Source organism: Teleopsis dalmanni, chromosome 2, assembly GCF_002237135.1.
Source record: "Teleopsis dalmanni isolate 2A chromosome 2, ASM223713v2, whole genome shotgun sequence".
In the NCBI taxonomy this organism is placed as follows: domain Eukaryota; kingdom Metazoa; phylum Arthropoda; class Insecta; order Diptera; family Diopsidae; genus Teleopsis; species Teleopsis dalmanni.
This window is the reverse complement of record NC_051847.1, coordinates 223,109,485-223,124,843: the sequence shown is the minus strand read 5'-3', so window position 1 is coordinate 223,124,843 and position 15,359 is coordinate 223,109,485. Positions and strand designations below refer to the sequence as shown.

General features: G+C 33.6%; 1 protein-coding gene across 1 annotated transcript in view; it reads left to right on the top strand.

Annotated features, from left to right (window-relative positions):
• Positions 1–401: 401 nt before the first annotated feature.
• LOC119677968 (protein serrate) overlaps positions 402–15,359 on the top strand; it is a 46,900-nt gene continuing 31,942 nt past the window's right edge. The window contains exons 1-8 of the mRNA XM_038089560.1: positions 402–480; positions 956–1,271; positions 5,907–6,040; positions 6,402–6,577; positions 6,946–7,306; positions 11,613–12,140; positions 12,315–12,442; positions 15,154–15,301. Of these exons, the coding sequence (XP_037945488.1) occupies positions 459–480; positions 956–1,271; positions 5,907–6,040; positions 6,402–6,577; positions 6,946–7,306; positions 11,613–12,140; positions 12,315–12,442; positions 15,154–15,301 (1,813 nt within the window). The 5' untranslated portion in view covers positions 402–458. The remainder of the gene's footprint in view (positions 481–955; positions 1,272–5,906; positions 6,041–6,401; positions 6,578–6,945; positions 7,307–11,612; positions 12,141–12,314; positions 12,443–15,153; positions 15,302–15,359) is intronic.

Below are 15,359 nucleotides of genomic sequence, written 5' to 3'. Positions count from 1 at the left end.
TTTAAATAGAGTTGACGTTAGTTTTTATTACAACAGTCGCTTCGATTACTTTAATCTTTATTATGCAAGATTGAGATCTTTGAGATTCATTAGAGTGCACAGATAAACAGAACTTCGCGACTTGATTGGGTGTAAACGGACTGTGACAATTGGCTTTGTATTTCCCGCAACTTCAAATGAGTTTTGTGCAATAAAATTTGTAAAATGGTTTTGTACAAATTTGTCAAAATAAAAAATGTTTTCTTCTTTGCAAATATCAAATCGCACAAATGCTCTCTGAACCCTTTTCAGGATCTTTATTTTCAGTTATTTCATTATAAACAGAAGTCCACTGTACATGACAGCGACACAAATACGTTTGCTATTTGCAGTTAAATTAGATTTTTTACATTTTCTAATGAGTTTTTTCTTTTTTTTAATTTCAGAAGTCATTTACGCTGATACTGCAGGCGTTGGATATGTACAACAAGTCTTATCCAGGTAATTCGATTTGAAACGAGCAGAGACAGTAACAAATGTGAACCTGAATTGCTGACCCAAAACGGCGGCTACATTAGCTACTGTCTTTAATTAAACCAACTCGTAGTTGGTGACATTTCAGCTTAGAATAATTTAAATAAAAATAAACTTAACATATTTTTTTATATTTTTCTGTTTTATTTGATTTCGTTTCCTTGCTTGTGGACTTTTTCAACTGCTTCCAACCCATTTGACTACTTTGTGTAACTAAACTTGTTGACAACATGAACGCCAACGATGTTATTTTTCTGAACAATATCTTAACTACAACAATTCGAACAACAACTCCAACATTTTCTTACAACAAATGCCACCGTGATCGTTGTTACACAAAACATCAACAATGTCGACATCGTCATCGTCATCGTTATCATCATCGTCAACGCTGTCGTCATGGCAATCTCTATTGGCAACTACATAAAATCGACGCAAACAGATTCAGAGAGGTTAATTGAAGAGGCATCATATTCAGGTGTAATACTACCATCGCCCGAATGGAAGACTCTGGATCACATCGGTACCAATGCCCGAATTACATATCGGGTCAGAGTTCAATGCGCCGTTACTTACTACAATACAACATGCACAACGTTCTGCCGAGCGCGCGATGATCAATTCGGTCATTACACTTGCGGTTCGGAGGGTCAGAAGCTCTGTCTGCAAGGTTGGCAGGGTGTTAACTGTGAAGAGGCAATTTGCAAACCAGGCTGTGACCCGACACATGGGAAATGCGATCGACCTGGTGAATGCGAGTAAGTAAACCTAAGTTTAAGTAATTATTTAGCAAAGTTAGAAAAGTTTATTTAGTTTAGTTACGTATTTACGCTCTTGTAACATTATTTGGAAGGTTAGTTTAATGGAATGAATGTCTATACAATGTCTTCTGTAGCGGAATTTTTCTCCTAAAATATGAATTTGCTTTTAATATATTGAAAGTTGCTGAAATGAATTTCAAATTTCATATAAAATGTTTTAATTCACCACCAACGAAATGTGTCAGCAGAAATCACTTCGAATTGATCGGAAATAGCCACAGAATGCTAAAGAAATAGAAATCTTGTAACTTGTATCGCTGACATAAACACAACTGTTGCAGATACAAACAACATAAAAATGGCAGCACGATCTTCATATGTATAAAATACACATATCAGTAAATGTGATTCATAGTCGAAAAAACCATTTTCGAAATCGATTTGTGAAATGAAACAAATAAAAACGGCAACAACAATATTGAGTAGCATTGAGAAGCAACAACAATTGCTACAATGAGGCGATTGCATTGGTAACATTTCCATTAATTTTGGATCAGTTCAATTGCTTGTTCCTGATGGTCTTGTTGTTTTTGCAGTTCGTCGGCAATCATTGTTTCGAATGCTGCTTAAACCAACAAATTGTCGTTGTTTGTACAGTGGCAACAAAAGTCGCTGAGGGCATCTATCGAAGCCATCAACCCTAGTGGCACCTACAACTGCAACAATGTACAGCGGGAGCTGATTTACTTCCTCACTGCACTCACTTCCCTCATCTTCCGCAACTCGTTTAAGATACTTTTTAACTTATTTTCTCATATTTAACGATTAGGAATTTTCATTAAATGTTGTTTTAGGTTGTAATTTTGTCTATTCAATTTTGATTTGTTGTTAAACATTTGCAATACAATTTTTTCAGTCTTAGTTGCCTCTTGATGCAGAATTCGTAATAATTTTTATGGGAGGTGGAGCTTTTCTACTATTAATAGCAAAAGAAGAAAAAAACGTGGAAAAAATGAAGCAGGTGGAGCTTTTCTACTATTAATAGCAAAAGAAGAAAAAAACGTGGAAAAAATGAAGCATTTAATTTTGTTTTTATGGCCATTAAATTAAGTTCAGTCGCTGTACTGGAGTTGCATCAAACCACTCATCATCTCGGCGAACAACAATTGGCACAGAAAATTTACAACCGCAACAACAATAGTCGCCTTCATATGTCCCTCGGACTTTGTATCAGTCTCAGATACGGTGTCTCAGTCTCAATCGTCAAAAACAGTACCTCAGTCTTCAGCTGTACCACCGTACCACCAACGGACTCAGTATCGATGCAACATTTGCCGCTCTGCATTTGCGGTTTTTTGATTTTTGCTACTCGATTCAGGCACGAAAAAACGTTTCAGTTTTTGTTGAAATAAGCGTAACACAAAATACGTGATTTCAATGTTGTTCGCAACTACAACAACAATAAAATTTCTTTGTTGAAAAAAAAACTAGAACGATAACCACAAATTCTACCATTGAGAATTCGAATAGATAGACGCTGCAATGTCTTAGTATTACGCCTGCCTCAAACTTTCATCTCGTCTCTTTGCTAGTTTTCCTCCATAAAAGCCAACTCAACTCACTTACTGCGGTCTTGGTTTGAGTAAATCATAATTTGGTCAAATTTACGATTTTCCGACTGGATCTGCTATTCTATTTGGCCTTAAACAGTCGAAAAAAGTAGAACTAAGTAAATGACTAATTTGGATTAAGTTTTATTGCAATAATTGAACAGATCAATCTATACAATTGCAGATTTGTTAATTATCATAAAGTTGCTGTGAGAATATTTATATCTATCACCCTTTTTAGTTTTATAAATTTTTATTGCAAAGATGCGTGTGAGGTCAACCAATAGTCTAGGTACAGCTGAATATGTAATTGTTGCTTCTGCCTCCAATCCAATTCCACTTAAATTTCAATTATGAAGTAAAATCTCCTGAAACTCTGCTCGCTGTCTTAGAGAAAACACCAACCTCACGACTTTTTGAACGACTCTAATCAAAAATAAGGCAAAACGAATACCGATCTTGGCCGCGATGGCAATGATCTTGCTCCAGAATTTGTAAATGATACCAGCGAATTGTTTCAGGCTTTGTATCAACTTCAACAGGGCTATGTGCCATGAAATAAAAGACTGGAAAATGGATTACTTCAGGTTTTGCACATTGTCTCGACTGCGTTGACTGCTTGAACATCCACTGAGCGGCTCTATATTCCGAGGCACACCACTGCTGCTTAGATTGGTCTTCAGATAAACTTTTCCTTCCTAATGAAATCATAAATCATGCTTCGCTTCTCTCATATTTCCCCTTCGCTGCACTGAGCCAACTGATTTCTTGTCCACTTTCTATCACGGCATATACTGTCAGCAATAGCTTCAATGACATGTCTCATATGTGGCTGATGAGATACAGTTTTTCTCGTGCTGCACTTGCTGCAACGAAACTTTTAGTGCCTATCAGCCTGAATTCGCAAGCTTTGTGCTGTGCTTTGTAATGAAAAGTATATTTGTAGTGTTGGCACTTGTTGCAGATGCAACGGTATTTTCCCATTAACTTAATTTGGCTATTATTCAATTTTAATCTCTTCTGATATTTGAGTTTGTTTTTAAAAATTAATAGCCAAGACAATTTAAAAGTGCTTCACGTCATCACACCTTTAAGTGCCATCGAGTTATCCAAAGTGGTAATGTAATTCGTATCAGCAACAGGAACGACGACACCTTTGTGCTTTCTGGCACCTTTGGAACACGTTTTAATTGTAAGCCAATGCAGTTGGGTGCCGCAGGGAGACTTCATCCGGGTTGGGTTTATCAGTGAGTTCAGCTAATTTCGATGTGAAGCCAAACACCGATAAAAATTTGTCGTTTTCTGCTTTTCATCAGTTGCAAGGCAAAAGGCAAAGGTTGCTCAATGCTGTAATTGGCACGAATGCTGCAAGGAGCTTAGAAGCTAATTCCTCTATGTGTTATATTTCTCCTTATAAGTTTGCAGAAAGACGAATCCTCAGCGTTCCGAACAAATACTTGCTGCATTATAATTTGTGTGTGGAATTTTTATTGTTCTGAGAATTTGTTATTAATTGAGTTGTAGTTGCAGTTGCAGTTGTAGTGAAACCAACTGCGCTGATACGGTATCAGTGTCCCGATCACCAAATGAACTGGTCTTCGTTGACTTGGCTTGTGTCTTTTGTTATTGTTTTATATTTGTTATTCTGTATAATAGTTTTTTCGTGCTTTCTCAACCGTATTCATGGACAATTTTCGTTTATGAATATGTTTAAATGGAATTAGCCATCGCTGTAGTGGTACGTACAGACTTTAGTTCTAATTTTGACTTTGATCAATATTTGTCTTAACAAAGCTGCCAATGAGTAAAGTAAACGTTTGCTTTGGTTATTGATTTTATTATGAATTTTTCTGTTCGTTTTTGGTGTATTTGTGGGGAGTTCGCACTGGTAATTAGCTGATACGGTATTTGACACGGTGCGGAGTCTGAGATGGAGTCTGTGAACGAAAACTCAATTACAGCATCTTCAAAGCAACAAGCCTCACAGTTGTATTTGCTCTTTTCTTGTTGACGAACACTGAACGGTGAACGGTGAACAGTGAACAGTGAGATCACAAGTCCGAATTGACGTCCGACTATTGTGTCCATTGACGAGTTACCATTGTTCAGCGTTTCGGTTTGTTAGCATCTCAAAGTTAAGATTTCGCGGCTCACAGATTTAAGTAGAAACTTGTGTTTGCTGTTTGCTTTTAAGTCATTTTAAGCGTGAAACTGATTTTTTAGTTACGTTTTGTTTATCACTTAATGAGAAATCAAATTACAAACTCAAACTTATGAGCTGTGAAAATATTTTAATTTTTTTACAGTTGGTCTTCCTTTTCGCTTTGGTCACATAGAAGCCTTAAGTTGGAGTTTGCATTGCAGCGATGTAACCCTTTTGGTATTTTATAATTATTTCTGCAAATAAAACTTATTTTCAATAAGAAAAAAACTGAGTGAACTTTTCATTGAAACCGACGTTTGTAGTTAAAGTTTGTACTGAAGAGTTCACACTTACAAATCTCACAAATCTCACTAATCAACTGAAGGTACCAGCTTTGAGAGGGAAATTAGTTAGAAGCATTTTCAGTTGGGAGGTGAAATTTTTCTGCCAATTTGACATTGTCGTTAGCCAGCCGAAAACATTTTTAAAGTTTTTCGGTTTAACAAGTCACAACACAATTTTCAATTAAATTCAATGGCTAAGGAAGCTCACCCAGGCTTCCAGGCTGGGTCATGCAACAACTAAGAGTTTCTTGAAAGGATGCCATTGCGCAGAGTCTTTGATTTCGCCAGAAACCAAATCACATTTGGCAACTTTTTCGTTGATTAGGAAAAATTCAGAAATCACGAAGAAATTTTGTTTTCATTGTCATTAGGGCATGTTTTTGCTGTTGGTAATTCTGTTGTTGTTATTGTATTAGCTTTAAATCTTCTTCATATAATCATTCATTATACTGAAACACCTCTCTCTTCACACTTATATTAAATTTATTGTTGTTTTATATTTTTAATTTTATTTTTATTTCAACTTAATTTTTAGATGTCGGCCAGGTTGGCGTGGCCCACTGTGCAACGAATGCAACGTATATCCTGGCTGCAAGCATGGATCGTGCAATGGCGTTGCCTGGAAATGTGTCTGTGACACAAACTGGGGAGGCATATTATGTGATCAAGGTAAGCAGAGACTGGATGCACAGATTTTGCTGCAAATTATTGAAGTTAATCGAAAATTATAATAAATCGAATACAAAATTGAGCGCAGTTGCACGAATCTGAATCTGAATCTGAATCGCATCGCTCTAAGAATAACAACAACGGCCAGCAATATGAGGATACATGGACCGATAGGTTCATATATGCAACACGATTTCATATATCATATTTTGCTGCTTCTGCTGCTGCTGCCGATGCTGTTATTACTATGTTGTTGTATTATTTGTTATTGTTGCTGAGCACTTAACAATTTCCACATTGTGCAATTTTCAATTGTTTTTCTTTATTTTTTCAATTTTATCGATCATTTTTCGTTTTGCAGATTTAAATTACTGTGGCACTCATGAACCCTGCATGCATGGCGGTACCTGTGAGAACACTGCACCTGATCAATATCGTTGCACTTGCGCAGAGGGGCTCTCGGGCGAACGTTGCCAAATTGTGGAGCATCCATGCGCAACGCAACCATGCAAAAATGGTGGCACTTGCACATTAAAAGTGAGTAAACCGAAAACGAATATAAAGAAAAAATCAGAAAAATCAGAATTTTAAGATCGAAATATCTTTGAGGTAGCGAAATGAATGTATGCAGTATCCTTGACTGCATCCGTGATTTGCTGCAAGTCAATTAAGCCTATAAATAAATTATTAAATTATCTTTTACGGTGCTTTTAATAATCATAAACAACAATTTACACACGTTAACTTACATTCCATTCTCGCACTTGTATAAATCTTTATTAGCCTTTAATATGAGTTTTATGCTTAATGCAATGCATACCACTCGATCCTAATACTCGAATTCTCTCCAGCGTTTCATAATTCATATCTCAAATTAAAAATTACTTTCTTACTGTTGCGAATAGGAATCGGCGATGCTGAACATAACTGCACTGCCGACATATCGTTCCATGCGTGGTATGAGTTCCGCCATGGGTAAACCAGTTAGCCGCCGCAGCTCACTATTGGGTCTAGCAGGACTTGCTGCAACTAACACGGCCACGACAAAAACACTAACTCTGAGTAACGAGCTGCAGCCTCGGAACGGCACGAGCGCTACTCTGAATGCTGCACTTGCTGCAGTGAAATTGATACCAAACGTTGCAGGCAGCAATCCGTCCTCCGCATCAGCCTTAATGCAGTTGCAGCAGCAAATGCATCACCATCACCACGCCGACTACACTTGCGCCTGCGCGCCCGGTTGGACTGGTCCGTCATGTGAAATAAGTGAGTTTTACAATATTTACAATTAATTTATTTCAATTATTTTCAATTCAATTTTTTCGTCGCTGCTCTGTGCTTTGCATTTCAAATCCGAATCCAAACTGCGGAATCGAATTCGTTTTAAGTAGAACCGGATTTGTACGAGTCGGGGTTTGCGTGAATCGTGGAGTGAATAGTGAATAATGAATAGACAAGCGAAATGGCGAACGACACGCAACTTGTGCAATTGCTGCTACGCGGCTGATAGATTGAAAGATACGCCGTGTAGCATTTGTAGCAATATTTGTAAAGTATCTGAAGTTAATAGCGTTTTCACTAAAACTGCATTTCGAACAAGTCAAACATTTGCAATTGAAATTAGTTTGTTGTTTGCCACTTAAAATATGTAAAAATTTCGTTTTAATTTAGAATTTAGTTTGAAAAGTTGTTTGATGCAGTTTTGATTTAATTTTGATGCAATATTTTAATTGCATGCAACAAATTCGCATTTACGAAATATTTCATTTGTGCTAAATTGGCACTTGTTTTGCTATCAAAAGTTGTCAAAAACAATTAAGTTTGTTCCTGAGAAAATTTAAGTGTCACTAGGAACCAGAAAACATTTTTTTATTAAAATTTTTGTTGTGTGCATTACAATCTATAGTTTGACTATTGCTGTGCAGTGTTTAAAGCAATTGCTTAGTTTTCTATTTTAGGAAGTTGTACACATAATATAAAAAACCAAAAGAATAAATTTGAATCAAAGCCGATGTTATCTTGTATACTATAGGACCTACCTTAGCTCCTATAGTTCACTTATTTTAATGTATATATATATGTATGTGTATATATATATATTGAATTGACTCAAGCGGACGTAAATTTACAAGTAAATTTAGAGTTTGTTGGTTAAAAGGGAGGAGGGGGATCTATCACTCCATTTTTACTGCATATACCACTTAGTCTACCTGTGACAGTCTCCCTTTCATTCAATGGTGATGGGTAAAATGGTTCACAATTAAGTAACCACCAATTACTGATAATATAAATAAATATAACTTTGGGTCAGTTGATTAAGGTGTACTGACTCTGAGTTTCAAATTTGGCATGATACGAGAGTTCTATCCTTCAGTGTCAAAAATTTATTTACGAATAATTAAATATAAGAATTATTTCCAGGACCACTGATGATAGGTATTTGACAACACTCGAAACAGCTGTATGGTCAGCTAAAAATTCAATTAATTAAAATAATATAAAATAAATTTTTGTTCTTGTAGTTTAGTACTGTTCGAAAAAACCTCTTTATAACTAATTTGGTTATATTCTAGACTAGTCTTAGATTATAACTAAGAAGTTCATAAAAGACACTAGAATTCACACAACATTTAGAACAGACAAATTAAAGCAAAGTTGTTACTGAAGTTAAACGATAACGCATTATATAAAGTTAATGGAAATAATTTATCATGGTTAATGTATTTATATATCGCTGCGCTAGCGAAATCATTTTTTCTCAATTTTTTGTCATCTTTAGTGGTTTACATACCTGATATTAGCTCCAGATATTTTATTACTTAATCTTCAACGATGCTTTACAAATTTTTATGTCTGGTGAAGGGTAATGTAGCTGTAGTTGTAATGTATAGATGTCACTACATACCTTACACACTTTGAACATTTTGTAAATAAATATTTGAAAAAACTTTTTTCAAATAATATATACTAGATTTACTTCAAAGTTCTTTGTTCTTTTATTCGTTTTTTTTATTTCATACTTGCTATGCCAGAACTATAAAAAATAATCGGCCTATATCAAAAGACTTAAACAACAAACCTTACAAATTCGTCGGGAAGGTTCCGTTAAGATGACTTAAAGCTTGTGAGTAGTGGCATTTTAAACAAAACTGGCGTCCAGGTCAATGTATACGTTATGATATATGATTAGAACATTTATTAATACAATATAAAAAATTCACTAATTACGGAGACAATTTTGCGGCACTCTGTGAGTGGAGTCCAAATCTTGAAAAAGAGTCTTGCCTTGCCGTTTTTACACGACGATTTGTAAGCAATATATCTAAGGAAACTTATAACTGCTGAAATAACTAAACTGTATTAAGCTATGCATAATTTTTCGCAAACATTAAATAACGTCTTTATGTCTGCGTTCTACTTTTTGAGCCTGAAAGAGCTGAATAAATATTTCTACCAAAACTTAAGAGTATGACTAAGTGCCATTAGATGGAAATCAATGTATAGCAACAAAATCCGATGAACAGTACCAGCAATATAAAATTCATACAAGAGTTGTCTCTGCGTAGCTAAAAGTTGACAATGAATAAAAACGAAAAGGTGAACATTTTTATTGCTGACGATTAAAGATATTTGTCGCTCAAATTAGTTTAAAAATACAAAAAACTCAACTATGAAAACAAAAACAATATTAACTTGAGTTTGTAATGTTACTTGAGAGTTAAAAATTACAAAAGTATATAAAACAAAAATTATGACAACGAATCACTTTTGGTGCTTCTTATGTGCGCACTTAACAAACCCGAATGGTAAATTTTTTCGCTTTGAAGATGTTCACACAGGAATCTTATAAATCAAATCTGAGATCTTTTGGTTGTTTTAAGTGTTTTTTTTTGTTTTGACAAATGAGTTTCTTGTCAGAAAGGTGTTAAGTGTTCACTTTTTAGTAATAGACAAGCTGCGGAGGCAGTAGCTGGGGAAGTAATGCTGCAAGTGGATTTCACTTGCGTATACAGCATCTTTGGAAATTTAAAAGCTGCAATTCTCTTTTTAGTCTTTAGTAAATATTTAAACTAAAATGTTGCAAATGTGCAAGAGATTCAATTTTATTATTCAAACAACCAAACAACCAAACAAGAAAGAAGAAGAGGAGAAGCAGAAATCCTATTTATCAGATACTTTACAAATTTAAGTAACAATGATGAACAAAAGGTGAAATGAAGCGAGTTGGTGCGTGTTTGTACGATGCTCATGTGCAATATTATTCCAAAAACACAAATTTTTAATTGAAAAGCAAATAAAAATTAAAAAGATTAAATATTTGAAAGTACTGAAATGGGCCAGCAAATGAAGCACAAATTCACATAAGAAAATATTTACACTCTTTGAGCAGAAATCGGGAATCTATTAAGAGCTTCGGTTTTTAAAACTGTGCAAACATTTCAATTAATTTCAGCTTTTATCTCAGTGACAGGCGTCATTGTTGTGAATCAAATTTCATCAATCCATGCCTTCGTTTTTCCTTATGTGCTTCAAATTAGAAACGAATTTGGACAAATTAGGCACGCATTTTCAATTGGATTTGTGCTTTGAGGAAGGAATAGAAACTTGTTACAGTTACAAATTTCGCGATATGGTTTAAGAAGCCCAGAAATATTAAAATATGAAAGTCTGAAATCGCAGTGGATCCCGCTGTTTCGTCGCCTTTCACTTTCGCTCAGTGCCTTTTCAATTCGTGCGATTTAGTTTTGTTAATTTATTATATTTCCAAATCCAAAATTCACATGGAAGATTTTCAGGTTTGAGAATTTGGATTTTGCATCAATGAGATGTTGCAGCGCTGTATTTTCTGCATCCAAGCACTTGTTAATTTAAATGGCTACGGTAAAATGCGATCATAATTTCTGCAAATATACTCTTTTCGTTATTATTTAAAGATTCGCTTTACTTCATAATTTGCTTTTTACAGATTTTTTATTTCATATTTTATGTAAGTTAGCTTGGAAGATTTGTTTTTTTCTCATTCAATGTTTATTTCGAAACCTGTTCGATGGTTTGTTGATCTGGGACAGAAATTACCACATTCATCACTAATGGCATAAAGTACTGTCTTTCGCGCAAGATGTTACCAAAAATGGTACCGCAAAAGTCAAAATTCTTGAAAGTACAAACATGAATGGATTTTCCGAAAAAGGAATTTTTCAATAAATCAAGCTTAATATGTTCCTAAAGAGTTATTTTAAATAAATCGCAGTCTTGTAATTTGTATTTAAAGATTATATAAAATTGTTTGAAAATTATGAACGTAGTTAAATATTTCCTTGACGATTAGTAAGCTTGTCGTTGATTTATAATCACAGATAAAAATGTCACTTACAAGTTGAAAGCTACATGTTTACATTTGCATTCAAGCACTTTTAACTGCTCCACTTCAACTTGTCTTGATGGAGCAAGAAAATACACAAATGAATTAAGTTTTCCTACTCTTTTTCTTAATCAAAAACAAAAAATCTCATTTTGTAACTTTAAGTTTATTTGTTTTAATTTTAATGCACATATCGTTTATCCCTTGTAGATATCGACGAATGTGCTGGCGGTCCCTGCGAACATGGTGGCACTTGCATTGATCTAATCGGTGGTTTCCGCTGCGAATGTCCTCCAGAGTGGACCGGTGATGTGTGTCAAATGGATGTAAATGAATGCGAGACTGCGTACGCTATTCCCACCGTACAAACCACAACAACATCGTCTTTGGCTTTCATAGCTGCCTTAACTGCTGCATCATCATTATCCACAAAAACATCTACTTCAGTTTCTTCGTCATTGTCATCATCAGCATCAGCATCAGCATCGGCATCAAAGTCGACAATTGCAACTGGATTAGCAGCAGCAGTCGCAGCTACAGCAACTACACTGGGTCCCTGCATTAATGCACGCAAATGCATAAATCTACCTGGTTCGTTCTCATGCGTTTGCTTAGAGGGCTGGGGTGGTCCAACATGCGCTAAGAATTTGGATGATTGCGTGGGACAGTGTAAGAATGGTGCTACTTGCATCGATTTAGTGAACGATTATCATTGCGCATGCACAAATGGTTATACCGGTAAGTTGAACCTTTTTATCTTTTGTATTTTTGAGTTTTTTATTTTTTTATTTTTTATTATGTCTTTAAATATTTTTTAAATACTTTTAAATCTGGAACAGTTAATCTTTTTCGTGTATTAATTGCTTCAGTTCTGAGCTCTATTTTTTGTTTTTTTTTTCTTGTTATTTTTAGGTCGCGATTGTGAAACTGACATCGATGAGTGTGCGAATTCACCTTGTCGTAACGGCGGAGAGTGCGTAGATTTAATTGGCAAATTCAAGTGCATTTGTCCGTTGGGATATCTGGGTTCCTTATGTGAGGTAAGTTCAATTGTTTTAATTATTAAATTATTTTTAAAAAATATTATTTACTGAAATGTTTTGCTTATCAATTTTTTATCATTAAAAGGATATATTAAACATTATTGTTATTCATTTAACTATGATTTTGCTTTAAAAGGATTATCGTTTTATAAGTTACATTTTGAAAATAAATATTTTCGTTTACAATATCTCAGAATTGATATAATAACATAAGGTTTACACTTTATTACATATTTTTTTCATTGCCATTATTATAATTCTTATTATAATTGCTTCTTTATTAACAACTTTTCATATTTTTTTACAAACATTCTATATATAATATAACAGTAATAACTTGTCTTCTTTATGCATGTCAGAAACACACATTATTTAATTTTTTATAGAACCTCACCACGTGTGGTACGCAATCTTAGATTTTTCTCAATGCATGCCCTGAAGAGTTAAGTTCGTTTCTTAAATCATTTGATTGCTACAATCGCTTTACTTTTCAACACCTTTCGTGAAAACAAAGCATTGATGAAGTTCTTTAAATTATAATAAAAAGAAAATTTTGTATTAAGAACAAGAATACAATAACAACCTCAGTGTATAGATACTAAATGAATGGTAAAAGCTGCCAACAGTAAATATTTTATAATTTTCTAAGTCAGAATGCATTTTTTTTTTAAATTAAATCGATTGACGTAAAAAAGCATATTTCAGTTTTGATTGGAAAAAAATTACTACAATAAAATGATAATAAAGAAAATAAACTACCTAAGTCGATGACACTGATGAGGATGATGACCAATCAGTTCACCTAAAAACCTAAAATCTAAGATTTTTCAATATTTCATTTACGCGGTTGCCCCATACAACATTTGTGTGTTGCTTTTTGCCTTTAAAATTAAATTAGGGACAGAAACGAGATTGGGAGAAAAAATTAGTTATTGACTGGTAGGAAGAAGTTCATAATCTACTTCTTCGACTTCTTTCACGCGTACTCGTAGCTACGCTGCGGCAGATTAAATCGAATGAAAAAGTTCAATGCCAAACATAAAAACTGTAGAAAGAAACGTTTAGTAGCCGCGGGTATTTGTCACTTTCAGTGCAGTTGTTGTTGTTGTTTCTGTTGTTGTTTTTGGTTGCTGTATCTGTATCTGTTATATGTTATGTACCTTTTAAAGGTGAATATAGTATAGCGTCTGGTTTGTTCATATGTATCTGTCACATGAGTTCGATGCTTTAATACCTTTTAACACTAATCGCATTACGAGCAATCAGTTGTGATGAGAATATAAAATACAAAATGTTAAGTCCAAAGACGAGGCTCCACACAAAAGCAAAAAATATTTGTGGCAATTTAGAGATTTTCTCACGTGTTATATACATAAATTGTTGCTGTTGTTATTATTTGTTTTTGTAATGCTAAAACTGAAACTTGACACAGGAGGAATGAATTAAGATTTATTTTGGACTACAAAATATTATGAGTTAGAGATAAACTAAACTGAAATGCTGTGTGGACACCAAGAAGGCACAGGAAATGATTGTATCATTTTTTAAAACGTTTCATTGATGAAAAGGGATAAAAATGATATTCAAAATTTTTTAATTTATAGTTTAAAATAATTAACAAAAAAATGGTTATTATTATTTAAAATAATTTTCTATTTAATATCCTTTAATGAAATATTTTATTTTCAAAATGACTTGACAATCAGTCGTAATAATTAGATTTATGTACTTTATATAAAAAGTTCATTAAAATTATTTTTAAAAATTTTTAATTCAGTTTTGTATGATTTGTTTAAACAAATACATATGATTTTTTATGGACTTATAAGGTTCTGAGTATCTGAGTAATTATATTCATTTGTTTGAACTATTCGTTTCTCATCTAGTAACTTTTTAGAGAATTTCGTTTTATATTGCTTATGTTGGCTTCAGTTTGCCAGTTAACATATGTTAATTTATATTTCCATACTTGTGCATTTATTCTAAATTTAATTCAAAAATCTAATTTTAAACTGATATCGTTGTACTGCGTAATGGTAATGTCTGTGTAAATATACAAATCATAAATTTGCTACCCTTGTCTATCACAAATAATACTTTGGTACTTTGGCCTTTCAATGATCCAATTGAATTCTTGTGGGCATAAAGATTAATTATATTTATGATAATTATCATAACATTTTAAATAGCTGTTGAACTGAGCACTTTCATTAAAAATTTTAGAAAATAAAGTTTATATTCCGTACATTTAAAGATAGACTATTCTATGAAATATTCCTGGACTTAACTATATTAAAGTTCTAACTTATATTACTATATTTATATTTTGTTACTTAGTCTATCTTTATAAAAGAAGTAGTTTAGATTACCTGGTATTGTTATTTTATAACAATTTATAACAAATTAATTGCAGCATAGTAGGAGAATAAATACCAATGTGTCTAAAATCTATTGCAGTATGGAAGGTGAAAGTCACTTCTTTTACCTGGGGATACATAAATTCTATAACCAATGTAAATCCACTTCAACAAACTCACTCACATTATTCTTGCTGAAAATGAGCTTTTCCAAGTATTTTTACAGATAGTCTGACTGTTATCAGTTTATTTGTATAAACTTTAGCCGTCAAAATATCTTTCCCACACGAAATGAAAATTTTTGTACTCAAAATTAATTACAAATCTTTAAAATTGATATTTTTATTCTAGGAAGCCAAAGATCACTGCACTCCATCTCCATGCTTACAAGGCCGCTGCTTGAACACGCCGGGCAGTTATTACTGTCATTGTCCTTCAGATCGCGCCGGTAAACACTGTGAACAGATAAGACCACTTTGTTCACAGCCTCCTTGCAACGGTAAGTAGCATTATTAATTGTTAATCATATTACATTATTAATTATATTAACTAATTTT